The following is a 25,897-nucleotide window of genomic DNA, read 5'->3' on the forward strand; positions in this document are numbered from 1 at the left end:
CATAGTGGGCTGTACAATACACTGGTTGTTGAAGACATCTATCCCAGCTTCTCTCACTTTCAAAGTCCACTGTTTCATTGCTCCTAGGATATGTTTAAATGATCATTGAGGCCTTGTCTACACATGACAAATTGCCTCCCTGGAATTTCCTTGAGAATATCAAGGTTATCTTGAGGTAACAAATTACTCCCATTTATTTTGATGTGATTTTGGTTTTCTTTTCCTTAAAGTGCACTGGCCTGCAGTTGATTGTACACCATCTTCCTCCCAAATCTGACCAGCGTTTTATTATTCCATGGCTTACCTGTATACCATGGAACTTGGCATAGACAGCATTTCTGAAGACAGTCGCTCAGGCAAAATTAGTTCTCTTTTTTTTAAAAAAAAACTCCGTGTGAAAAACTGGTGATATGTTTTAGCGTAGACCCATTGAAATTAATGGACATAACTTACTCATATTTATTAATTTAGAGGATCAAACTAGAACCTGGGAGACCAGAGTTCAAATCCACACTTGGCCATGAAGTCCATAGTGTGACCTCTTGGACCAATCACTGCTTCTTAGCCTAATTTACCTCACAAGGTCATTGTAGGGATTAAATGAGGAGAGAACCTTGTACGCCACCATAAGAAAATAGTAGAATATATAAATACATAAATAAATGGGCCTACTCTGAGTAAAACAGTTGAATATCACCCAGAGTAGCAATGTAAAAAGCACAGTGCTCCGTAGACACTGGTTAAAACTAGGCCTCAGGTCATCATAGACATGGGGAGACAAGGCTATTAATTCTTAAACTCTAGCTCACCAGCAGAAGTGATGAACAGAGCATAGCCAGGGCAGGATAACCTACTTAACACAGAGAGGTTGTTTATTTTATTGTTGTTATTACTATTAAAGAAGATGAGCCAACAAAAACAGAAATGAGGCCAGATCAGCTGCAGCTTCCATGGGAGAGAATAAACAAGCTGAAGAGTGTGTGAACTCTAGTGGAGGGGCGCAGATTCTGGAGACCTCCCTAATGCCTTAGCACCAGGAGCCATCTGGTTTGAGAAACAAACTGGGTTAGGGGAATTATATTGGAGACTGGACAGACAAAAGCAGACAAGAAAACATTCCCCCAAATCCCAGGGTCAATGTCTCTTCCTGACACCAGGAAGAAAAGATGCATGTATACTGCCAAAATCAGAACTGATTCAGCCTCGGAATCCATTTTAAACACTTTAATATAGCTTTATTTATTCATTACCAGCAAAACAACAGGACAGGACAGAGCCAAGAGAAAGATATTTGAAATTCAGCAAGGAAGGGGAAAGGTGGCCTTTAATAGAAGGAAGAAAACAGAATGGCAGTCAAACAACACAAAAACATATTGCACCTGAGGTAGAAACCAAACAACTCCCTCCCACCCCACCCCCTAACAGAACAGAAAATGAATCCTTGACTGAAAGTTTCTGTTGGAACAGAAACAGAATCAAAATAAATTCCAGTTATTGGTTCAGAAACAAGATTTAAAAACCACAACTGAAGGTATTATTCTCATGGTTCAACAGCACAGAGGAAAAACCCGAGCACATGAAACTGGCAGGATTTCTTTCTTTCTTATTTTATCCTATTGCATAAACTAGGAAACACAAATTCTCTTAACACACTAACAAAACAATCTGCGCCCCCATCCTCACTACACTGGGATGCATGTGTGTGTTGAATTGTGGAAGTGTCCCTTCACCCAGCTCAGGTAGCTTTCCACCAACCAACAAACATGCGTGCAGGGCAGAGAGGCCTGCTGGTGAGATCCTTCCAATGTTCCAAAATAGGACATTCCAAGAGCAGAGAGGTGGTTGGAACAAGTTAGTCTGGGATCCACTGGATCCCAAGCCAGTCTCACTGTCATCACCTGACAGCATTGGGTCCGGTTCTCCTGCTCCACCCACCACTTTGAGCTGCAGCTAAGAGTATCAGGGCTGCAGATGTGAGTCGAGCCCTGCTGCCCATCAAAGCTCCACAAACAGGAAGGGGCAAGTTTAGAGTGCATCCTAAGAATGTAAACAGATTTTTTTTGGGGGGGGGGAGCTGTCCGCGCTTCAGTCATGATGTAGATTCTACCCAACCTTTGTAGTTGTTCAAGTTGTCCTACTTCATCTCACTATACCCACTATGCTTCTATCCTTAGTTGGGTGGCAAAGTGCCCCACGTTAAAAGAGGCAGCCCTTCATTTGAAAGTGTCCTCCACCTGTCCAAGTCCAGTTGTAAGGTAAGAAAAGCATAAGGAGGGTGAACAGGGCCTTGAAGAGCACCACAAATGTCAATGGCATTGACTCCAACGATAAGGCAGGAAACCACCTATTCCCTTGGACGTACCAAAGCATTAAAGGAGAAGGAACATGGCCTAGATTACACTGTCTGTGGCGCAACCAAGAATAGAACCTGATCTCATGACTCTGAGCCCTCTGTTTCAACAAGTCCACTCTTTGTTTTGTCGGGGCGTGGGGGGGAACTATATAAAGCACCCAGTCTCTAAAGTAAGGAAGTAATCCTCATGAGCTGAAAGGAATAACTAAAAGACTTATACTGGCAAAATCCACTACATCCCATGTCTTCTTGTTGGAGGGTGTGTGTATAGAGTTTCTCACACAAAAACAAGCATACCATTGTCTAGGGTTTATACCCTAGGCAGATTAATCAGGTGGCCATTTTCAAGCAATCCAGCTGGCCAACAGAGGAAGCAGTGATGACCACACAAAAAGAAAAACATGTAGATTTATTGGTTGGATGAAACTGATGCAAAACAATGATCCAATGATGACTAGGGGAAAGGGGCAAGTAACACCAGGCAGATATTCCCAAACTTTCCAAGTTGCTAAAAATATATACCCTCCATTGGGAGTCTTATGTAGGGAAAGGGGAAGGGGCCCAAAGATAAACTCAAGGAGAAAGGAGGAGGAAAAGGAATGTGCAAGAGTAAAGATCTCTTAGGTAAAGGGACCCCTGACCATTAGGTCCAGTCGTGACCGACTCTGGGGTTGCGCGCTCATCTCGCATTATTGGCCGAGGGAGCCGGAGTATAGCTTGCAGGTCATGTGGCCAGCATGACAAAGCCGCTTCTGGCAAACCAGAGCAGCACATGGAAACGCCGTTTACCTTCCCGCTGTAGCGGTTCCTATTTATCTACTTGCATTTTGACGTGCTTTCAAACTGCTAGGTTGGCAGGAGCTGGGACCAAGCAACGGGAGCTCACCCCGTCACAGGGATTCGAACCGCCGACCTTCTGATCAGCAAGCCCTAGGCTCAGTGGTTTAACCACAGTGCCACCTGGGCCCTATGGTTAAATACACACCAAGCCTTAGGTTTAGACTAGGGTAGCGGGAAAATTCCAAGGACAGTTATTCTTTTCCCCCCTAAGGCAAAATCTTTCAGAAGCATCTCATGCTCTGTGGTGACCAACCAAAGAAAGCTCATGTTAACACAAAGTAAGTGACTATATACCTAACTAAAATAAGATGTCTTGTGTAAAAGTCATCTATGCTGACTGGCAATTTCTGCTTCAGTTGAGTTTTCATGGGAGATATGTCAATGAAGTTAATAAACTATTAGACTGTAAATAATACAAAATATTCTGTCACAGAGCAGGGGGTACCTTGACAAAAAACAATTCTCAAGTTATTCCTCATAGACTTTGATGATAAACATCCTAATGTTTCAAAGCAACAATCAGCATATTATCAATTCCTCATAAAATGTTCAGATCTGTTTGTTGATAAAGTATAATAAAATAGCAAGCCACTACATTCCAATCATGAAATAAACATGAATCCTCTACTAAGACTAATATTTGGCCAACATCTCTGAGAAAGAAGTCCCTAAATATAATAACCCTAAAGATATCCCCTGCAGATCCCTCTGGAATTTACCTGGAATTTATTTATGGCGTCCTTACTCTCTTATCTCTAAAGAGATTCCCTGCCAGGCCTAATCCTAATCTCATTGGCCCCAACCTTATCTCATTTACAGAGAAACTCTCCTGGCTAGAACTGAGACTGGCTCTAAAAGGCTCTCATTTCTTCTAATAGCGCCTAGATAACTTGTGTAAACAACCTTGAGAGAGACAAATAAAAACTCCAACAAAACTTGGTGTTCAGATAATCCCCTTCCAAGAGGTTCACAATGTTTAATCTCTCCTCTTCCCCCATCACTCCAGCCAGGGTGACAGAAAATCTGTAAATGCCCAAGTGCCTGAGGCAATAGGATCAAAAGGTCTCACTTCTCCCTCATCAATATTTAAGGGACTTCTGTCTTTCTTGGGACCATTTGTAGGTTTAATAACAGATGGTGGCTGTCTGAATAAGCGGGTTGCTCTTTTCAAAAACAGGGAGGAACCAAGAATTGGGACAATACACAAGGCCATACTACAAGCTACAGAGAACTCCTATCTCAAGCTATGCTCTAAGTGTTCATAATTAGTACTTATTTCTTCCCTTGCAATGCCAATCTACTCTAAACTGAACGTAGCACTGGTGAATATCTAGAGTGATCAGATTAAATAATTATAATCAAATCATTGAGAAGAAGAGGAGATTTTGGCAAAAGCAAGGGGGTAGAAAAGCAACACTATCTTCCACAGGAAATCACATAGAACAAAAAAGAGTTGTAGTTACAGGTAGGTAGCCGTGTTGGTCTGGAACACGAAAGCTCATACCAATGACAAACGTAGTTGGTCTCTAAGGTGCTACTGGAAGGAATTTTTTTTATTTTGTTTCAACAAAGTGTTGGTGTGAAAAAAACAGCAATACAGTATGTAATTCTCTGTTTCAATTGTGGTCTGTTTGACCACAAGTCAAACAACGCAGGCAAGGGAGTACAAAGAGGATGTGTCTTCTATGTGGCAATCCTAGCATATGAAAAAGCCATCTTCACATTTAGTCACCTTTGCAAATCCAAAGATCATTGCATTTGTGCACTACAATCCCATGACAACAGAAATGTAATGGCTGGGGCTGGGGGAAGGCCAGTAGGGCATCTCTTCTATAACACCACAGAGGTGAAAGAATTCCAAAATAACAAAATACCTAGTGATTAAAAAGTGATCAGTTCCTGCTATGTTTACTTTCTGCAGTTTTGTTTAGGTCGTCTGTATAGCAGTAAATTAATGAGAAACCCACCAGTCAAGGAGGAGAACTATAACTTCCTACAGTGCAGCTGCCCCATTGAATTTCCATTTTAGCCATGTAACAAATACGCATTTATTTGTTTGTTTTTTAGCTAAGTTGCACCCACCCATCCCTTCCTCTTTTACCTCTGACTGAACATGAGTTCTCCCCCTGTCTTCTCTGTCAGGAAAGCAACAGAGATCAGAAAGGCAGTAGTGCTTTCCTGGGCAGCCAGTGTTGATATTCTCCCTCTTTTGACAGCAAGAGAACATATGCACAAATGCAGCAGCCACAGCTCCCAGCTATATTCCCCCAGGAGCAGTGGCTGCTGTGGCTTTGTTCACTCTCACTTTCTGGGAGACAGGGGGATGAGGACTCCCATACAATAATAATGGGGCCATGCCAGGGCACCTAAAGGCAGTTTCTACTTGCCATAGGCATCCATGAACACCTACAGTAATTAAAAGGCTGAAGTGGAGCATCGCAATTCCACTTCTCAATCTCTCTCCCCCTTTGTGCCAGAAGCCTGTTTTCTGCATTTGGGTAAGCTAGATCTTCTATACTCACAGACAGACAGACAGAAAGACATTTCCTCAGAGGAGTTAAGTCAACTCAGAAATGAAATGACCAGGCATGGCTAACACGGAGTCATTAATTTTAATGGGTCTACTCTAACTTAGTTGGCTACAATCTATGTGTTTTTTTAGAGTGTAGATCAGGAGTCAGCAACCTTTTTCAGCCGTGGGCCGGTCTACCATCCCTCAGACCATGTGGGGAGCTGGAATATATATATGTATTTGGGGGGGGGGGGTGAACGAATTCCTATGCCCCACAAATAACCCAGAGATGCATTTTAAATAAAAGAATAAAAGGACACATTCTACTCATGTAAAAACACGCTGATTCCCGGACGGTCCGCGGGCCGGATTGAGAAGGCGATTGGGGCGCATCCAGCCCCTGGGCCTTAGGTTGCCTACCTCTGGTGTAGATCAATGTACCAACAGTCACACCTGTATAGCTAAGATTACTTAGTGGTTTCTGGCTGCCCACTGTGGGCCTGTGTTCTGACCAGCAGGGCTGTTCGTATGACCCCACATAGGCTTAGGTGAGAAATCGTGTCTACCAGTAGTTTCTTTAAGGTGAAGAAGATGCACAGATTTTTTTTTAATAAAGTGCCTTGAGAGCATAACACTCATGCTAATGCTAGGCTCAGGCACAGTGTGCCAAATTGAGGGAGCTACTGGCATACTTAGGGGAATCTTGGACATTTGCAAAAGCACATAAAATGTACCAATAGCAAGGAGGACCCAAAGGAGGGGGGCAGGAACACAAAAGAACAAAAGTACATGCAGCCTAGCAATGCTGCTACCTGAACCACAGTAGGAGCTCATGACACACTTCTGGGCCCCTCCATCCACCTCAGTGGGATCAGTACAGGAGGGCAGAGAAACACACCCACAACTCCACATTCCTGCATTTTGGAAGTTCTAAATTAAGAAATCCTACTTCTTAGGGACTCAGGGAGAAGGTCAGTGCAAAAAGATTGGATTCTTTTATTTGCCTGCCTAAGTTTCCAGTCTGATGGTGTCATGATGTTTTAAGTGTCACTTGTCTTAAAAATGTGTATGATTACACCAGCTTTAAAGAAATTGAAGTGTTGACGAGTCTAATGTATGACCTGTTAGTTTTAATTGCAGCTAGAAATATATGTACAGGAGAGCTTCTGAAGGGGGCAAAAGAAAAACTATGCTCCAGATTAGCATCGCTGCCCCTGCCCCTCTTCTCCCAAATGCCAGAGATCTGAAATTGCCATCCAGTTGCAAGAACCAATGAGACAATCCTCTTCTCAGTGCAGAGCTAGGAAGAGACACAAGGGAAATGGGGAGGGAAGGAAAGTGGGGGAGGGAGGGGTGACAGAAGAGACAGGATGAGGAAGGGCAGGTCAAGGGTGAGGCTGCAGCTGCAACAGGTGCCGGCTGGCAGACCATCCTCAGAGAGGCAACTGTCTGAGGCATGTCTATCGAGGCACAGCAAACAGGGCCAAGCCTGCACTCTTGCTCCCTGGGACAAAGGGGCTCTGTGCGTTTGCATCTGGCATCCTGAACAAATGGAAGAGGGCAGGATAGCATGGAGAGAAGAGGCAGCTCTCCATGGAGAAGAGGGGCCCTGGTCATCGTACAAGGATATGAGCTCACAATCTTCTTTTAAGGCCACCTTCTGCAGAAGGCTTGTCTATCTTTCCCTTTGACCTCCGATAGTGCACAAACCTAGGCAGGAAGCAGCACTGTCCATATCCAGCAACACAGGCAGTGGGGTTTATCAGACTATAGATATAGGCACACACAACACATCTGTCTCTTCCTGAGACAAACGAGCCAAGGCATGGCTGAGTTGTTGAAAGGTCTCATTCAGTGGAAAGGTATGGCTACTTCTCAGTGGGGGGAAAGGAATTTAATCCACTTTATTATGACATCACATGTCCAGAACAAATATTTTAAATACCCTGATCTGGGGCTGAGCTTTGGTGAGTCATAACTCAAGCTTAGCCATATCTTTTAAAGCATTTCCAGCATTTCTTAATATGATTATCCTTCCAAGCTCATTAGGTCATTTTCCTTGAGACACAATGAATACAATCCATAAACCACCATTCATGCAATGGAATAAGTACACCTAAATCCCAGAGAGGGGACCCTGGATGCAGGACAAAGGCTCAACTTCCAGTCTTATGATCACTGAATACTGGTGGCCAAGGCACTTCTGCCAGTGCAAACTGCTCCAAGCGACAGGGAAATGAGAAGAGTTTCCCAGCTCACAGACTAAATAGAACAGGGAGGTGAAACCTGTGATCGTTCAGATGTTGCTGGAGTCAAATCCCCATCAGCATTAGCTAGCATGGCTAACGGTCAGAGATAATGGAGCTGTAGTAAAAGACGACACAGGATTTCCATCCCTGAACCAGGAGAGCTATTCCATATTTAGAACAGTCATGAAAGAGGATGCTGCCCAAGGTTCTTCAGCATAATTCCTGTCCTCTCCACCCCAGCGTCCCAACTCAAGCAACACTTTTGTACTTCGTAATGACGTTTTCATGAGAGTGACTCCGGTGAGGTGGGGAACGCACCTTGAAGTAGAAAAACCCAGGCAGTGGCACAGAACTGTGGCTGCGTACATACCACACAAAGGATGCACACACCAGAAAATCCTGGGAAATGCAATTCACCCCACACAGAGCTACAATTCCCAGAACCCTTAACAAACTGCACTTCCCAAGATTCTTGGGAAGCTCAATGTCTGAAGCCTTTGGAAGGTTCTAAATACACGTCTGAGGGGCAGCACTCCCTTAGGCGACTGCCAAGGGAAAGTCTGAGCTAACTGTTGAGCACATTGAGGAAGCATGCCTTAAGCTAGCCACGCCCCTTCCTGCAGCACCCACATCTGTTCCACCTCCTTTTATAATAAAGGGCTGCATCTGTTCCACCTCCTTTTATAAGAAACAGGAGATGGGAAGATTTTCCTTGCCACATAGTGCCAGGATCAGCCTTTTCACCAAAATGCCGAAGGGAATTCTGGCACAAGCTTTGCTGCTTTTAAGCGAAAGGATTAACAACCCTGGCAGGAGACAGAAACTGCAGACAGCCACTGTGTGAACTGCATGGAAGGCTATGCTACTGCCCCACATCTCCAGCTATTCACCCTGTAGAAAGTTCACCCATTCTTTCACCCATCCGCTTCTGCTCTCTGTTTTTGAGTGTGAGGAGTTATAGCCAGCATTACTCCTACTCAGAGTAGACTCGTTGGAATCAATGGACCTTAAGTTAGACATGGCCATTAATTCCAGTGGTTCTGCTATGAGAAGGATTAATGCTGGCTACAACCCAATGTTATACTTGCACAGGGACTTGATTTTAAAAACAACTAGGAGTCAAAACAATCAGGAAGCCTTTAGGAAAACTTAATTCCAGTGTCACACAGGGTCCTTCCTGCAACATTTCCTAGCCAGCAAGCCGCCTATAATTATTGGGCCTTGCGTTCCTCAAATATTTTGTCTTATGCCTAGCAATAATAACTGTTCCCCATCTCTTTTGCAGTCTTCGCATAATGCCTCCCATTATATACATCTCTGTAGCCACACGTCCCATCCTCTATTTACCTCTAGGTTGGTGAAACAAGAGTGAAGGAAGCCTGGGAGAATTGTGTTCCTGCTGTAGCTGCAGAGACAGCCAGGGGCAGGGTCTGATTGCACAGGGCTCCCTAGGAGGATCAAGTAACTGCTGAGGCAGCGTTTTCCCCATCTTCCAATCTCAGTCAGGCAGCCCTTGCTGAAAAAAGCCAAGTTCTCGATGTCACCCCAGGAGTTCCACACACACACACCACTACCTCAAGGTTAAAGCAGGGGACATAGACCACTTTATACACCGACATATGGAGACACTTCAGGGGGGTTAAGCCCCACTACAGTTCCGCTATATGTTGCACTCAAAACTGGCATCTGTCAAAGGTACAGATCCTTTTCTTCCCTGTTTGCAGGGTTGGTTATTTTTAGCATTCTTTGGGACTAGCTGGCATGCAAAGTTGAGGGCAGGAAAGCTCTGAAAAATCAGCTGAAACTAGTTTCAGGCCTAACTAACCCTATATCTGCATTCTTTACCAACCTGCCTACCAGGGGGGTTGCTTTTAAGACCCAGAAGATGCTTCTGCGCTTCTTTGCAGGGCAATTGCGTCTTCAGTCTTACCAATATGTCAATCAAATGGGCAGGAAGAAAGGAAAAGTTAGGGGAAGACGCAGAATGTTGTTGTTGTTGATGATGATGATGACAGCCATCTGTCTCGAGATACTGTGCCTCTGGGGGTGAAGTCAACCCACAGGAGAATCACAATGCCTATTGTGGCTGCAGAGACTGGTAACTCCTAACTGCTGCCTCCTGTGTTGTTTTTTCTGTGTTAGGAGCAGTGAAGTTTGCTCTCCAGGGTCAAACCTGAGTACCGTGTATGAAGGTCCCTGGCTGCTCAGAGGACAAAACTCCCCTCCCAGCCTCGCTGACATAGAAAGCATGGTGTTTGGCACCAACTTGGCTGCAGGAGGGAGGCGTATAAGACGCTATCCAACCATCTTAGGGGTTTCATTCTGGATTCATGTAGGGTTTACTCCTTTGTATTTTCTTTTCCCACAGATTTTTCCTCTGGGTTTACTCCGGAAGCCTTTCTCAGGAATGAGTATAGCAGCAAGGCAGCAGAGGTTTAGGGTTAGAGTTTCCTTCTCCTTGACGGGCAGCCCCATCTCCCCCTCATTTCCCTCTAAGGGAGGAGGAAACTACTGCCAAAGGAAGAAATTTGCTGGACAAAAAGCAAACATCAGAATTCACCACAGACAAATAATTGGACGCTAAAGCACACCATCTCAGTGGTTTCATCTAGCCTCCTGCCACATGTCCGTCCACACACTCATACATGCAGAACTGCCCCCAGCAGAGAACTCTTTAAAGCCTGCAATTTGGAATTTAAAAGTAGAAGAGAGAATGGTAGAAATGAGACACCAGTCACTTCAGACCACATATCAATCCGAAAGGGATGACAATCTGCCTATGTCTTCTCTCAAGAACGGGTGCTACTTCCCAAAAGGGAATGAAGTCTTACTGCTACACTGAAGCAAGATTATGGATGTCCTAACAGTTAAAGCAGTGTGGCTCAGAACATAGACTGCTAGCTCAAGAACTTCAAATAGTGGTGCTCTCTCTCTCCCCATGGGTAGTCCAGCTTCCCCATATACCTAAGACATTAAAAAAAATACCAAGATCCACCACTGAAAAGACCTCATGCTCTACATTACACTTTTTCTGTACATAAATAATTCACAGCATCTGCCGAATCTGCATATCTGCAGTGGGGAAAACATTTGTGCCACAGACATACTTTAAAGCAAATATATGCCTCCACACCCAGAGATGTCTCCATGTAGAGCAAGGTTACCCAAACTTGGGTCTGCAACTGTTTTTGGACTACAACTCCCATTATCCCTAGGTAGCAGGACCTGTGGCTAGGGATTATGGGAATTGTGGTCCAAAAGCAGCTGGAGGCCCAGGTTTGGGAAACCCTGATGTAGAGCAAACTTAATTCATGAAGCAGCTGTGACACAACAACTCCTCCCAATACCAGTCTCCTATAAGAAGTAACCCACTTTGGCAGTTCAAACAAAATAGCTGTAACCTTTGAATGATGAGGCCTATAAGATCAGTATTAAGACCATCTCATGGGGTGTGTTCTCTCTTAAAATACTGGTATATCGCTTCGCCTGCTGTCTAGATGAGCTGTCTTTTCTGAGGAGGTCTCGTGTTTAGAGCAGAGAACAAAGTTGGCTAAGATGAGCTTTCGCTTCAAAGTGGCAGAGTCTAGGTTGTTCTTATTGAACAAAACACCTACATTTCTGTAATACAACAGCTATGACACTACCTTGGGGTTTCACAGTTTTCCTAGTGCTGAGCTGAGAAGGCTACAGACTAAAAAAAAGCTCCAAAACCAACTCTATTTACCCTCCTAATAAACAAAACAACTCTTCTCTGCTTATGTGGGGCCTACACTGTCTTAATCACATGTCCTAAAAATGACCTTCAACCTGGCCTCAGGCCAGTTTCTGCATTCCAGATTCACTGAACTAAAAATCAGTATCCTGCTTGTTCTCAGTCTGCAGGGATTAGACGTAGATACCAGTTTCCCTGTGCTAGAAAAACATTCCACACAGACAAGATGACTTCAAGCAGGGCAAGATGCAGAGCAAATTCAGTGTACGGAATGTTCGATCAACAGAGTAAAGCTCTGTAATTAGCATGTTGAGCACCAGCCCTTTTCTAAGCTATGTTTCCAAGACACAATCTTGAGGGCCACAACCCAACACTTCACACATTATGCTTTTAAGATATACATATTAAATGCACATTAAGTATGAATGGGTTAAACACGTTTGCACACATGTGTCACACATGTACACCTCATCAGGGACACAGAATTGGCTACTGGGTGCTCCTATGGCAAACCTGAATCCTTTTTTTGCAGCAAAATGTGCAATGTTCTCAGCTGAGTTTGACGAGCACATGCTGACTTCCACTGATGCACACCTGCATCTATTACATGCTCTGTTTGTACAAGGATTTTGTTCTTCCCAAGAGACTAATATATCCAATGCATATACTAAGCCACTGCATGCCTTCCTCTCTGCATCCACATTCAAAAGGCAGAAAATACTTACCATATAAGCTTTGAAAATTAGAACCTTAGTCTTGGAGGGGCAAGAATATCAAAGGTGGAAGCAACTCAAAATTCAAGCCATTCCTTAGTTCAGACCCCAGTATCAACATGCCTTGGGTAAGGAGGAGCCCCCTACTTGATTAGGTGCATCCTAAAAAAATTCTGCCTAGGCCCTAAATACAATTCTGCCTGGTAGAAGATGCAGTTATTGCCGGCTGTGTTTACACAGGGAATAGCCAGCTGTAATTATAGGAATGATGTTATGATAACAGGAAACCCATGCCCTGTGGAGATATTGAGGAGAGGCATACAGTTATTTGCTAATTACCAGCAACAAGAACCCTTTGTGTAGCTGGGGAAGGATGAGTTCCCTCTACTTTGTGGACTTAGGCCCACAGATGTTTTAAATCATCCACATCAGAGTTATTCTGCAGTCTCCAAGACTTATGCACAGTTATCAGAGTTCTTTGGTTCTTGCTGACAGAGCAGAGCCATCGTCCTCAGGAATTTCCCCCCAAAATGCATCTGCTTAGTGTAACACAGGCAACTGTGTGTGGCAATACTGCAGAAGCTAACAAGATAGTAGCAAAGCAACTTCATGGCAAAGGCAGGTAGAGCAGAAATGATGGCAACCTCAAAAAGGCAGGCAAAGGTCCTCTAAAGAGAAGCCTGCTCAAAGGAGACCTTTAAAAGAGACCAGCGGAGTCTGCTGTTTGCTATTTTCCCTACAATACTTGCTGAAGACATAAAGAAAAGCAATCTGGCTTTAGCACATTGCACAGAAAAAGGCACTTGACATGTAATACTGGCCTGTATTTTTAAAATATTCTGCCCCAGAGGGTAATACTTCTGCTGAAAGAACAGATGGAAAGGATACTAGGGGAAAAAGCAAGTAACAGTTGTTCAAGGTCAAATCCAGAAATAGCTCCAAACGTTATTAAGAAATTGTGCACATGGAAATATCCGCCCCTTCCATTCCATTGCTCTCACCCTCTGGCTTTTACCCTCTTATGGTCCAAGCAACATAACCCTACAAAACCCAAAGCAAGAACTTCATTGCCCCCTACCTTTTTTATCCTGCCTCTCCGTGTCCCAGCAAAGACCACGGTGTGCCCACGGTAGTCATACGCAGCCACTGACGTCATGCCATCTTCCTTGTCCACAAAGAGCGGCACACCTTCAATGGTGACTGTTCCACCCAATGGCTGGTTAAAATCCTGACCACAGAAATTGTCATCAATTTGCAGGGGCTGCAGGAGAGAAAGGGAAGGAAGAGATTAGCTGTTTGACAGCATTCCAGCACATCATGTAAATGGCTGTAAATGAGAAAATGATACAGAAATCTGCAAAGATCACAGATACAAAAACATATAATTCTAGTGCAGCTGCTAATGGCTTCCTTAGGAACTAGAAAGCATGTGTAAGGCAGTCACAGGTGAGAGAACTCTCTTAAAAACCCTCTTCCTATTCCTTCCCATGAATTTCAAGAGGCCCATGCAGCCTCTCACTCCACCACTGTTCCTTAAAAAAAATTCACAATACCACAGGCACATACCAGCATATATGGTACTGTACACCTCTTCACCATCTAATTTCCACTTTCATAATCCTTTCAGAAGAGTGCAAAAGAAGGACATGGGACAGTTCCCAAATGTGGAAATTATCAAAGTGAAGGAATGAAACAAAAAAAAAGGTAGCATTTCTGAAGTTCCTACATCTATATAAAATTACTGTAAAAATCAATACACTCGAATAAAACAAAAACTGCTGGGATGCAGCAAGGAAGAGACATTTCACACACTTCATGGCAGAGGCAAATACATGTTAACGTTTAGTGTGCGCTGGCTTCTACCCCATAACAAGGTGGCAACATTGTTTTTTAAACGCATATGAACTGTAGGAACTAGCCCTGTCTTCATGTAGTATGTTTTTTGTGGTAAACACACATGGACCAATACAAACCCTATCTACCATGCTGCAATTTTAACATGTACCTGTTTCAAGTGTGAATCTTTCTTTCAAGAGTGGCCTCAGCAAATTGCACAGTAGGTCACCAGTATGCCAGGATCCTATTCTCTTGCATAGCTAGCACAATGCTCAGTCTACGCCTGTATGGGGCAGAGATGCAGCAACCTGAGGCCCAGTTCAGATGCAGTAACAGAGATGCAGTCCCAGGGGCTGCAAACAGGTTTTGCACCTGCAAACTCCTTCCTCACTCTTTCCTTTGCACCCCCAGTTTTGGTGAAGATTTCTTTGTTTACAAGACTACCTGGGTGAGACTAATTAACAACCTGCTAATCAGCTTAGGAGACCGCCTTGCCACATTTGTGTCTACTGGACCTCTTGATTTGAGGAACTTACACTTTTACAAGTGCCATATAAGATTCACTTTGCATCTATGAGGAATCCATCTTTTCAGTGCAGAAGCTTTGGAATTCGCCATTATCCCCATCACTCAATCAAATACCCTAATGGCAGGTCATAGCAACTTTTATGTTCCTGTATCCTTTGCAATGGTTTACAGCTACATGAATATTCCTTTTCCAGTTGAAACTGTAAATTGCTAGAAAAAGCAGCAAACTGACTAGGGTGTTGTAACTTTTTAAAGGGTAACCTTCCATGAATGGAATAACAGTTACTTCCCCATATTCTTTGTTCACTTAATGTTTCCAAAAGAATGGTGACCTACATACCTACCAATTGTGCCACATTGCCGAAGAGCTAAACTACAGAAAACGGAAGTGATCAGCTACAGGTCTTAAACCAGGCATCCTCAAACTGCAGCCCTCCAGATGTTTTGGGCTACAACTCCCGTGATCCCTAGCTAACAGGACCAGTGGTCAGGGATGATGGGAATTGTAGTCCAAAACATCTGGAGGGTCGAAGTTTGGGAATGCTTGTCTTAAACCATATTTTCCCTCTTCAAAAGTCACAGGAAACTGTAGTTTAAGAAACCAGGAAATTTCTGCTGAAGCTGGACATTTGAAGCATCGGCTTAACCAAGGAGGTGTGAGGGCAACTGCCCCCGAAATAAATAAAAATCAATATAAATACATAGCTAACTAAGGTTCTAGGGACGCGGGTGGCACTGTGGTCCAAACCACTGAGCCTAGGGCTTGCCAATTGGAAGGTCAGCAATTCGAATCCCCACAATGGGGTGAGCTCCCATTGCTCGGTCCCAGCTATTGCCCACCTAGCAGTTTGCAAGCACGTCAAAGTGCAAGTAGATAAATAGGTACCACTCCGGCAGGAAGGTAGACGGCGTTTCTGTGTGATGCTCTGGTTTCGCCAGAAGCGGCTTAGTCATGCTGGCCACATGACCTGGAAGCTATACGCCGGCTCCCTCGGCCAATAATGCGAGATGAGCGCGCAACCCCAGAGTCATGCGTGACTGGACTTAACTGTCAGGGGTCCTTTACCATTTTTAAACTAAGGTTCTGTCCCCACCTAACAAAAGGCCTGTCACCCATAACAAAAATCCTGGCTACACCCATGATTATGAAGGGAGGAAGGATGGGGGGAGTGAAGAGGGAGCATGTGGGCACACAGCTTATTCTTGTTTTAATAAACCACAGTTGGTAATATTAGCTTGTTGCAGCAAATCTCTCATCTAATTAGTCTTCTCCAGGTAGGGAGATATAGATCTGCTTCAGCTAATGGAGCACCTTTAGATAAAAGACCTTTGCTGCTACTTTGAGGCAGAAGAGTTCTGTGTTTACCTATTACTATTATTAATTTATTACTATTATTATCATTACCATTGCCATTATTTATGCTGTAAAGTTCACTACACTCTGTACAAAAGATAACATAGGCATGCCCTTGCAGAATGGCTTACAACAGACACAACACAAGGAATAGGGGACAGGAGCAGAAAGGAGAAAATACACACATTCAGAGTTTAAGCGGGTTGAATGTCCAGAGACTGAAAGAATCTGTTATTCGAGATTATTCTAGCCAGCATGCTAGAGAGGGCCTGTCCATCTCTCCCTGCTTTGTGACAGCTGCCTGGTGCCTAAACATACTTTGAAACCACACAGTAAAGTGAGCATAGTGTTGGAAAGGGTCTAAAGCATATGGGGGGGAAGTTGCCTGTCCTTTTACAGGGGCCAAGATACTGTGGCTAGCAGCTGGTCTAACAAGAGACAAGGCCTTCCATGCACATGTTTTAACCAGCACCACTTGAGGAATTCTTCTTGTCAGCTTTTATAACAGTCTCAAGGATTCATTGTGCAGCTCTTTGCATCTGTGCTACAGGGCCCAAGGGGGATGGCACTATATAATTCTGCACCTGTGTGCTTTCCAGTTCTCCCCCAGGTCACTCCTAAATAGGGAATGTTGTATCTCATGGGCGGCAAGAGGAATTTGCTTGCAAGCTGCAGACACACACATGCAAACTACAGAATCCACCCATATACATTCCTCCCTGTAGTTTCACATGGACACCACATTGCCCACATCCTGTCCTAAGCTGCTGGCCCTTGTGTCTGCACAGATGTTAAACAACTCCTACATTCTGCCCCAGAGACAGACAGAATTCAACAAGGGATGAGAGGACTGGGCGGGAGCAGGATGAAGTGGACCCTGTTCACAGAACAGTTGCGAGGCTGTTCAGGTCTCTCTGGGAGACCGAGAGAGGTCTGCAGAATAGCTTCATAGAGTGCATTTTTAGAAAGCCATATCCAAAATAGAGAGGAAACCAGCAAGGCTTATCTTCCCTTACCTTTCACGCAAGGGAAATGCCATAGCATTTATTGTACATGCGTTTACTGATATGTGGCTTCTAAAACACTGGGGGCGGGGGAGAGAAGGTGTGTTAGCCCAAAATGCCAAAACAGTGAAGGGCAGTTTTAATACTCCCAATCCATCTGCAGGCCCTCGCAGAATAAACTAATTTTGTTTCAGCTGGAAACTCCCTTTCTGTATTCAACCAGCTAGGCCAAAGGACTATTGTTTGCAGGGTCACAAACTCCTGCAGAGACAACCTTACCTATGCTTGCTCAGAGAGGGGGAGAGAAAGCAATCGTATCTTAGCATGCTTCCAGGCAGTTACCTCCCACTGTAACTGTAGTTTTAAAAAATGAGGTACAGTGATACCTCTGTTTACGAGCATCTCCAATTCTGACACTTCCAAAAACTGGTGCAGTCTTATTTGTAGGAAAGTGATTCTAACTCTGTAGGAGTTTGGACTAATAACAACTTGTATTGTTCTCTCCCAAGCAGCTGGTAGATGGCCAGGTAAAGTGGAATCCTAGTCTCCCCATACCATTTGTCATTTGGACATTATTGTTACAGTCATATCTTGGAAGCCGAACAGAATCTGTTCCAGAAGTCCGTTCGACTTCCAAAACATTCGGAAAACAAGGCACAGCTTACGACTGGCTGCAGGAAGGTCCTGCAGCCAATCAGAAAGCCGTAGAACTTTCCAAAGGTTCTAAAGAACATTTGTAACACGTTCAGGTTCCAAAGAACATTTGCAAACCGGAACACTCACTTCCGGGTTTGCAGCGTTTGGGAGCCAAAGAGTGCAAAGGTGTTTGGCTTCCATGGTACGACGGTATTAGTTAGTTAGTTGGTTAGTTAGTTAGTTAATTTATTGATTGATTTAATTTATATACTGCCCTATACCTGGGGGGGTCTCAGAGCGGTTCACAGACATCAACCTAAAACAACCTATTTCACATTTGAAATGAGGAAACAAGGCCTGAAAGGGCCAAATTGCCCAAACACACTGCTTTCTGACCAAAAGACGAACACGTTGGGCAAGATTTTTTCTGCCTTTGCCTAAGCTGAACCCTAGTCTGCCAAGCTGACAGACAGTTGCCTCCAGAACTGAGGTTCACCAACATTTTGATTTTTAAAAAAGGGAGGCAGGGAAACTGCAAGCGATTAAGGTCTGGAGAAGTCCTCTTCTTTCCCCCTCAGCCTTTTCATTCATATAGTATACCTTGAATGAGATCCTCCTTGCAAGCATCCCGTGAGATGCCCCAGCCTAAGTCTGTCACAGGGAGGAGGCAAGAAGGATGGCAAAATGTCTGCAGTTAACACGCAGTGTGTATGCTCCCTTTGGCTCTGGGGCGGGCCTAGCAGCTTGGTACTAAGAGAGGATGACAGGGAGATGTGGAGAAAACACCACAAGGAAGGAGGGAAGGAGGGGTCAGGAATGGGGAAATTCCTTGAACCATGAAATCTGTTCCTATCTCCACCTCAGCAGGAAGAGAGCTGTTGCCATGGCAACCTCTAGTCCAGCAGTCTCTGGCCATGAATTTCAGGGTCTGGGGGATGCAGAGAAAACAGAGAGGAAGACCAAAGAGAGTACTCAAATACCATGAATGGCAATGTGTGAGTTGAAATACCCACAAGGTACATACCGAAAAACCCTGGGCTCTGCTAATTCCAGCAGAATACAGCAGTACGGTAATGAAAGAGATACCGTTCCCAGCAATCTTCAGTGGGTTCACTGCACACCCAGAATGGACAACTGCCAAGCCAAGCCAAGAGAACACTGCTAAAAGGGCCCAGATGCACTTAGAAGTACACAGGATCCTAGCAAACAGGGAATTGCATCCATGGGCATTTAAATTTGCAGGCTGAAGTGGAAGTGCAAAGGGGGCAGCTTTAGTTAGCAATGTAGTAAGAGCATCACATCTAGGACATGTATATGTGCACATATTCCTTAAAAAAGAACACATATTGAGGGTGGTGAATTAATTGGCTTTGAAAAATATTTGACTAAGTTATATATGGATAGCAAGTGACTATCTGTGCACAACTCTCAGCTCATATGTCACTATCGCACCTCCTTCCCCTTTCTTCTATGTGCTCACCGCCAAACCGCACATTCAGGGCAGAAAAGTGGGGTAGCCAATCTGTAGCCAGGCCTAACCCATACCATACAGGCCACAGTCTGCACTGTCCCGTAGGTTCTGTACCCACCAATGATATAATCAGCATGCTCCAGTCCCTAAAAGCCAGCCCAGGGTACAAGACCCCCGGCAAAGGTACACAGGCTGTAACCCAATGCACACTTTTAGTGGGACTTAGGCATGATGTGCATAAGTTCACAATAGCCTAATTTTGGATGAAACCTAGACACAGGTACAGAGATCGAACATCTGTATGGAATTTCCCAAGGAATTCCCCACACCTCTATTTTTTATCATACCAACTCTGATTTACAATACAACCAGAAGTACTATCTAAGCAGGATGTGAGAGGCGACAGCAGAATTCTATTTCTGACAGAAATTTTCCAGATAGTTTAAGCCTGACACATAGCTTTCAAATAGATGCTCGTTACTGAAGCTTGCGTGACTGCCTGCTTGTGTAAACCTTTGTCTGAAGCCAAGCAGAGAACAGGAGACCCAACAATATCAACAAGGGGAAACTACAGAGACCAGATTCCCTCCTTCTTACCCTTCAATCTCTGTGGCAGTCATGAATAGCTGGACATAACCGGGGGGGGGGGGAGGACTTAACAAGGATTCTTGGGGCTAAATGTTCCTAGGCTACCTCAAAAGCTTAAATATCACAAGCTTCATAATCTAATCATTAGAACATTCCTGAAAAGTAATCGTAAGTAACAAGCACACGGCTCCTTCCTACTGAAAACAAATACACTCAAAACCTTACTGTGATATTCCCAAATGGCACCAAAATCCAAATAAATAAAAGGTCACTTGTGTATCTGTTAAATCTAACTACTACTATAAATCCCTGGCAACAGAATCATGATTTCTGAGCATTTGTAGGCTGGCAGTGCAGGAAATGGATTAGAAGTAAACAAAAATTGGTGCTAATACAAACACAGCTTTGGGGCAAGAATGGACACTTTGTGAAGACAAACCATTTATTTTCGCATCCTATTTGTATCCAGCCGGGATGCCTTTTTAACCATGCAGTTATGTGTGGTCTTTCAGGCCCAAACCCCTGCTTGCTTTCCTGTGGGTTGTTTTCCTCCCGCCCTTGTAATGCCTAGCATAGAACAATACCTCTCAAGTTGTGCAGTTAAAGGGCCTCAGCAGGCAGCCACAGAATTGCAACAGTCACTCACAGACCCGCACCTTTGAAGGCAATAACAGCTAACCCCTGACCCTCTGCACTTCAGTAAACAGGGTGATGGAGAAAGCAACTTAAAAACAAAATTAAAAAAAAATCCAGGGAAGCTGAGGAAGCCTACTCAGACCCAGAAAACCAATTCACAGCTGTGGCTCCTTTTGCTTGCTCAGCTGTTCCTGAATCCCCATAGCTCATTTTAACAGAGGTTTGTGATGAGGAAGCAGCAAATAATAAATAGTAGTAATTAGGCCTGAGAAATAATTCACAAAGTCGACAGAAGGGGACCACTTTAGCTGCAGACAGGAATGACACCTTTCCCATTTTGGTTGAGGAGGAAGAGGGCACTGCCCAATTGTTTATTTATACACGTTAATTAATTATAAAAGACGAATCTCTAAATTTACCGACATTCAGAAGACAAATATTTAAAAATACTTAAAAGCCAGGACAGAATGCAATAAAGGCATACATAAAAATGTAGAAGAAATACCTAATTGTTCTGCATAGTTTAATGCAGGGTCACATCTTAATGTGAAATATGCAGTCTAAGAGAAGCACAGGGTGGAGCAAGAGGGGGGACTCTGCCCCAGGATTGTAATGAATTATTCTCAAGGGGTTATATTCAGCCCATGTGCTCCATGGAGTTCTGAAAATTTAGCCACGCACAGACACTAAGTAATAATAGAGCTAATACACTTTTGAATGTGACATCCCCATCATTATTCCATGGACCTTTCACCTTGGTCACATGACCTCTGCCCTGCAAGGCCTATGCATTACGTCTTAATTTCTTCAGCTCTTAGAATGTATAGCTTGGTAGTAGAAAAGGGGTTATAAAAAAATTCTACTTCCAGAAGGGCTGGAGCATAACCAATGAAGGTATTTAAGCTCTGGCAGCACCTCTCAGCCAATGCAATCTTTGTTCCACACTGCTCTCCCCACTCCAATTTGCAGCTTCCTCAACCTCATCTGCTGCTGAATATGCAAGAGCATAAATGTTTATGGTGTTTACTCTTCTCTGCTTTGTCTCAACAAACTCTCTGGGAAGCGACAAATACAGCTGCATTCCCGGGCTGCGGAAGAGTGCCTGCCACCCGCCTGCCATGCTACACCGACACCACCTCAATAAATAATTATGCCAGCAATTAGCTTGTTAGCAGCAAAATGACTCGTTAGGGATGCACAGGCAGGTGCCACACCAATAAGAGGCCAGATCCAATCGGACTATTTGGTGGGGAGAAAACAGATTTGGGGCGGTTTCTGAGAGCAGAAGGGCACGGGCTGCAATACGAAATTCTCATACTGGTCCATCAGAGCCAGCCACATCATGTAGGGCAGATAATTCCTTCCTGACAATAGTACATTTCTGAAGCACAAGGTCACTTACATCCACACTGCTTGCTAAAGCAGACATCCACCTCTCAGGTTAACAAGAGCCTTCACTCTCCTGCCAATAATGAAGGGAAATTGGCATGGTTCACAGCAGGCCCAACCTCACAACTACCTAAATCACATTCTCCAGCTGTACCTGTTTTTCCACTACATAGGCACAGAGAGCCTGTGCACACTGAATCTGCCATTAATAGTGGGGCTTAGCTTCCAGTTGTTATTGGCTGGCAGAATACTATTTTTTCTCTGGGCATTTGTTTGCCTTTTGGCCAGACTCAGCTGAAGGACACAAGAGTTCACACAGAGAGCGAGAAAGCACTTTGCCAGGGTGAAACGTAGATGTCTTCTTGATTCATTACTTTACTTCAAGCCCACTTATGAGGGCAATGAAGGAGTGGACAGGAAAGACAATATTCATTCGTTTGGCTTTATTAAGTGGCTAGCAATTCAGCTGTCCCTTAGGGCCATTCATTTCCGGGCTTCCTGACATCTTCAACAGAAAAGAGAACTCTATGAACACCCTTGTTTCATTTCACTATAAATGTTATGCTGGGACTTAATTGTGAAGGGCTGACAGGAAATAATCTTATTGCGAAGTGTAAGGACCTTAGTCCTCAACTTAAATGTTTCTTACAGGCTGTGATTCAAATCCAAGTCTTTAATATACCAGAAGCAAAATAACATGATTTCAAAGGGGATCAGTTAAGGAGTAAATTACTTTTACCGCAACTCCACAACACAGTGTTCATTGCAGACTGCATATCTGGTAAGCTACCAGGTCTGATTCAAGGTGTTGACTTCAGTCTACAAAATTCCTTAGAAGTCTGGGGCCTAGGTACTTGACCGAATGCCTTTCCTGAGGCCTGCCACCCTGAGACTTAAGATCTTCCAGAGTGTCCCTTGTGGCATGCAAGACGGTGGCATGAGACCAGGCATTCTCAGCGGCAGTGCACTGTTTATGGCATTTCTTTTCACTTGAGATACAACCATCCTCCACATTAGATATATCCAGTGTTAGAAACTCAGATACATAAGCTAGATACCAAATGGCACCTTAAACTTAAGCCACCACAACAGAATGTCTATTCACCAGAAGGCTGGACAAAATGACCCTTCCAACGCTACAATTCTGTGTTCTCAACTACATTGCTTGACTGTAGCTTGCTTGGTTGGACAGTGTTCTCAAAGCTACCAACATGAGTTTGACCAAACTGCGGGAGGCAGTGGAAGACAGGAGTGCCTGGCGTGCTCTGGTCCATGGGGTCACGAAGAGTCGGACACGACTAAACGACTAAACAACAACAGCTTGCTCTTTAAACAATTCACCTGTCCTAGTATGCAACAAGTAGAAACACACATAGGGGAGATGGAAATGGAATTAACTATGGATTAAGACAGAGGTTTTTAAACTGTGGTTGCCAACTTGGCACCCAGAAATCTCCATCGTTCAGTCAGGACACTGAAGTCCAGGTTCGAGGGCCTTCTGGTGGTTCCCTCGCTGTGAGAAGTGAAGTTACAGGAAACCAGGCAGGGGGCCTTCTCAGTAGCAGTGCCCTCCCTGTGGAACGTTCTCCCATCAGATGTCAAGGGGATAAAGAACTATCTGACTTTTAGAAGACACCTGAAGGCAGCCCTGTATAGGGAGGTTTTTAATGTTTGATGTTTTATTCTGTTTTTATCTCTGCTGGAAGCTTCCCAGAGTGGCTAGGGCAACCCAGTCAGATGGGTGGGGTACTGTTGTTGTTGTTGTTGGCCAGGATTCACACTGGAACAGGAAGAAGATAGCAAGAACCACAAGGCAACTCAGAGTGTTCAGCAGAGCATCTCAGCCTGGGTCACATTTTCAGTCTGATAGATTCCTGGTTCCAAGCCAGTGAAGGAAAGAAACAAACAAACAAGATGGAATGAGTTCTCCAGCCAATGTGTTCAGTTCCTCAGTATTGGGGGAAGAAGTACAAACATCTCCTGAGCTCCAAGCCAAGCCTGGCAGCCTCTCCTCCTGGATCCAAGGCAGCTCTGAGCAGTTCAAGATTGCCTCCAAGCACCAACGCATCAGGCATCCTAAAAGCTATAACAAGGCCACTGGCAAATGACTATGCACTGGTTCACACAATTCACTTTCTCTTGTGCAAGAAGTCCTGGTCCCTCTCAGACATGTCCTTGTGTGGACAAACATAATGTGTGAATCTAGCCAGCACATATCTGGCCAGCAGCACATACTGTGGTTGCAACAGCGCTTTTTCCAGCTGTTGCTATTAGTGATGGGTGAACTCCTCTCAGCTCGATGCAGAATTGGGTCAGCAATTACAAGCGTCATTGGAGAACACTAGAAAAAAATCATGGTTGGCGTGTTTTTTAAGAGTTCTAAATTGATTCATAATGCTGGCTGCACCATATCATACTGCCTTATCATTTTCAATTGTCCCTCATTTATTTTTTTGTCCAAGACACAGACACTAATCACAGCTATGCAAACACCCCTTGAGGGTGATTTCTAAGGCGCCAGGAAACTGCAGCGAAGCCCAAGGAGGCTCCAGAGCCTTGAGAGAAAAGGGTGCTGTGCAACCCCTGAACTTGTCTTTATTTGACGCTGGAGCTTTGGAGAGAAAGGTTTTTTTGGGGGGTTACTCCTACAGTTCCTTGGAACCTTAAAAAAAATATTCATCACAAGTGCTTGCTTAGCTCTGTGTGAGCTGAGATTAGTGTCCAAGGCTATGGATCCAAAACAAGAGCACATTCTGTACACATGCAAAGTCACGTCATACATTTTGGACTGGAGAAGAGATTCTCAAGGAAATGGAGTTCGAGTTGTAATGAGTGCAAGCATTATGGGGAAAATTCACATTCCAAAGCAGGTAATTGCAAAGCTGGGTAACATCACTAGCTGCAATCAAGGGATTTGCTGCAGCCTGTATCGACAAACGCCAAGCTCACACACTGCTTTGTCCATGTAAAATGTGTGCCTGAGGAGTGTGAAGAAGGGGAAGGAGAAGAAATAATATTCTGTGAACCACCAGCTCTGATACATAAAATGACACTAGACTGTGCCCATGCCCCAGGAATGTGAATAACTCTTTGCAACAGAACAGGCCATGAATCCAAAAGCCCTGTTGTCTTGCCCACATTCTCACCCTTGCTTGCTCAGTCATGCTGAATCAATTGCCATCAATAAAAAACAAGCCTTCCTTTGGGAGGAAAGCCTGTAGAGCTGATGAAAAAGGATCTTTATAAAGCCATATGACAGGGCTCAAAGCAAGTGGATGAAGTTCATTTTCAGTCCTTCCTCCCCTCTCCTGCTCCTCCACTTTTCTGACTGTCATGAGATTAAAGGCCTTTCCATGCAATCAGTTTCTGCAGCATAAATGGACATATTTGTTTCTCATTTGCTTAGCAGAGGAAACGTTCTTTATTGCAGGGATATTGCACTTTTGCCGAGCACTTAAAAGTGCAATATTTTATACATGGGAACATGAGATTCCCACACTTCCAAATACTATCTTCATTACTGCTGTGGTTGCAGTTGCTTCACGGACATCTACTATATAATATGCTATTTAAAAGCCTGGATAGTCCTACCCTTGATCTCACCCCAGTAATACAATGTAATTCTAATGAGCAGAAGACTGGACCAGTGGCCCAGGTCAAATTCAGTGGAAACCACCAACAAATGAGTCACTGATCAGTAGTATTTCCCTCCCAAGCAAGCAACAACTCTGCAGAGCTTATAAAATACTAATAGCACAAGCAACATTAGGGATAGCTCTTTGCCTCTGGACCAAATCCCTCACATAATCCCCACCCCTTGCTAAAGCTGTGCATGCACACATACGGTGTGCTTTTTGAGAAGGTTTGAGATCTCCAAACATGCAGTGGTTCCGTTTCAAGATTGTGCAGGATCGCCAATCACACACTTCTGCATGCTCTGCCTTTTGGAAGGCAGGGGGAATGGAGACGATTCCTTCGGTTCTGGTGGTCCCAAGACTACAGCCACATGCTCAGAAACATCCTCTTCCCTTCCACGGCCAAGCAATTCAATGTGGAAGAGCAGGACATCCTGCATA

General features: G+C 44.3%; 1 protein-coding gene across 4 annotated transcripts in view; it reads right to left on the minus strand.

The window, feature by feature from the left end:
- The window catches only part of PLXNA1 (plexin A1), a 303,760-nt gene that overhangs the window by 224,010 nt on the left and 53,853 nt on the right, over positions 1–25,897 (minus strand). For all 4 annotated transcript variants that reach the window (XM_035106479.2, XM_035106478.2, XM_035106473.2 and 1 more), the window contains exon 3: positions 13,458–13,640. In XM_035106479.2, the coding sequence (XP_034962370.2) occupies positions 13,458–13,640 (183 nt within the window). The remainder of the gene's footprint in view (positions 1–13,457; positions 13,641–25,897) is intronic.

This window comes from Zootoca vivipara, chromosome 2 (genome assembly GCF_963506605.1).
Source record: "Zootoca vivipara chromosome 2, rZooViv1.1, whole genome shotgun sequence".
NCBI classification, from domain to species: Eukaryota; Metazoa; Chordata; class Lepidosauria; order Squamata; family Lacertidae; genus Zootoca; species Zootoca vivipara.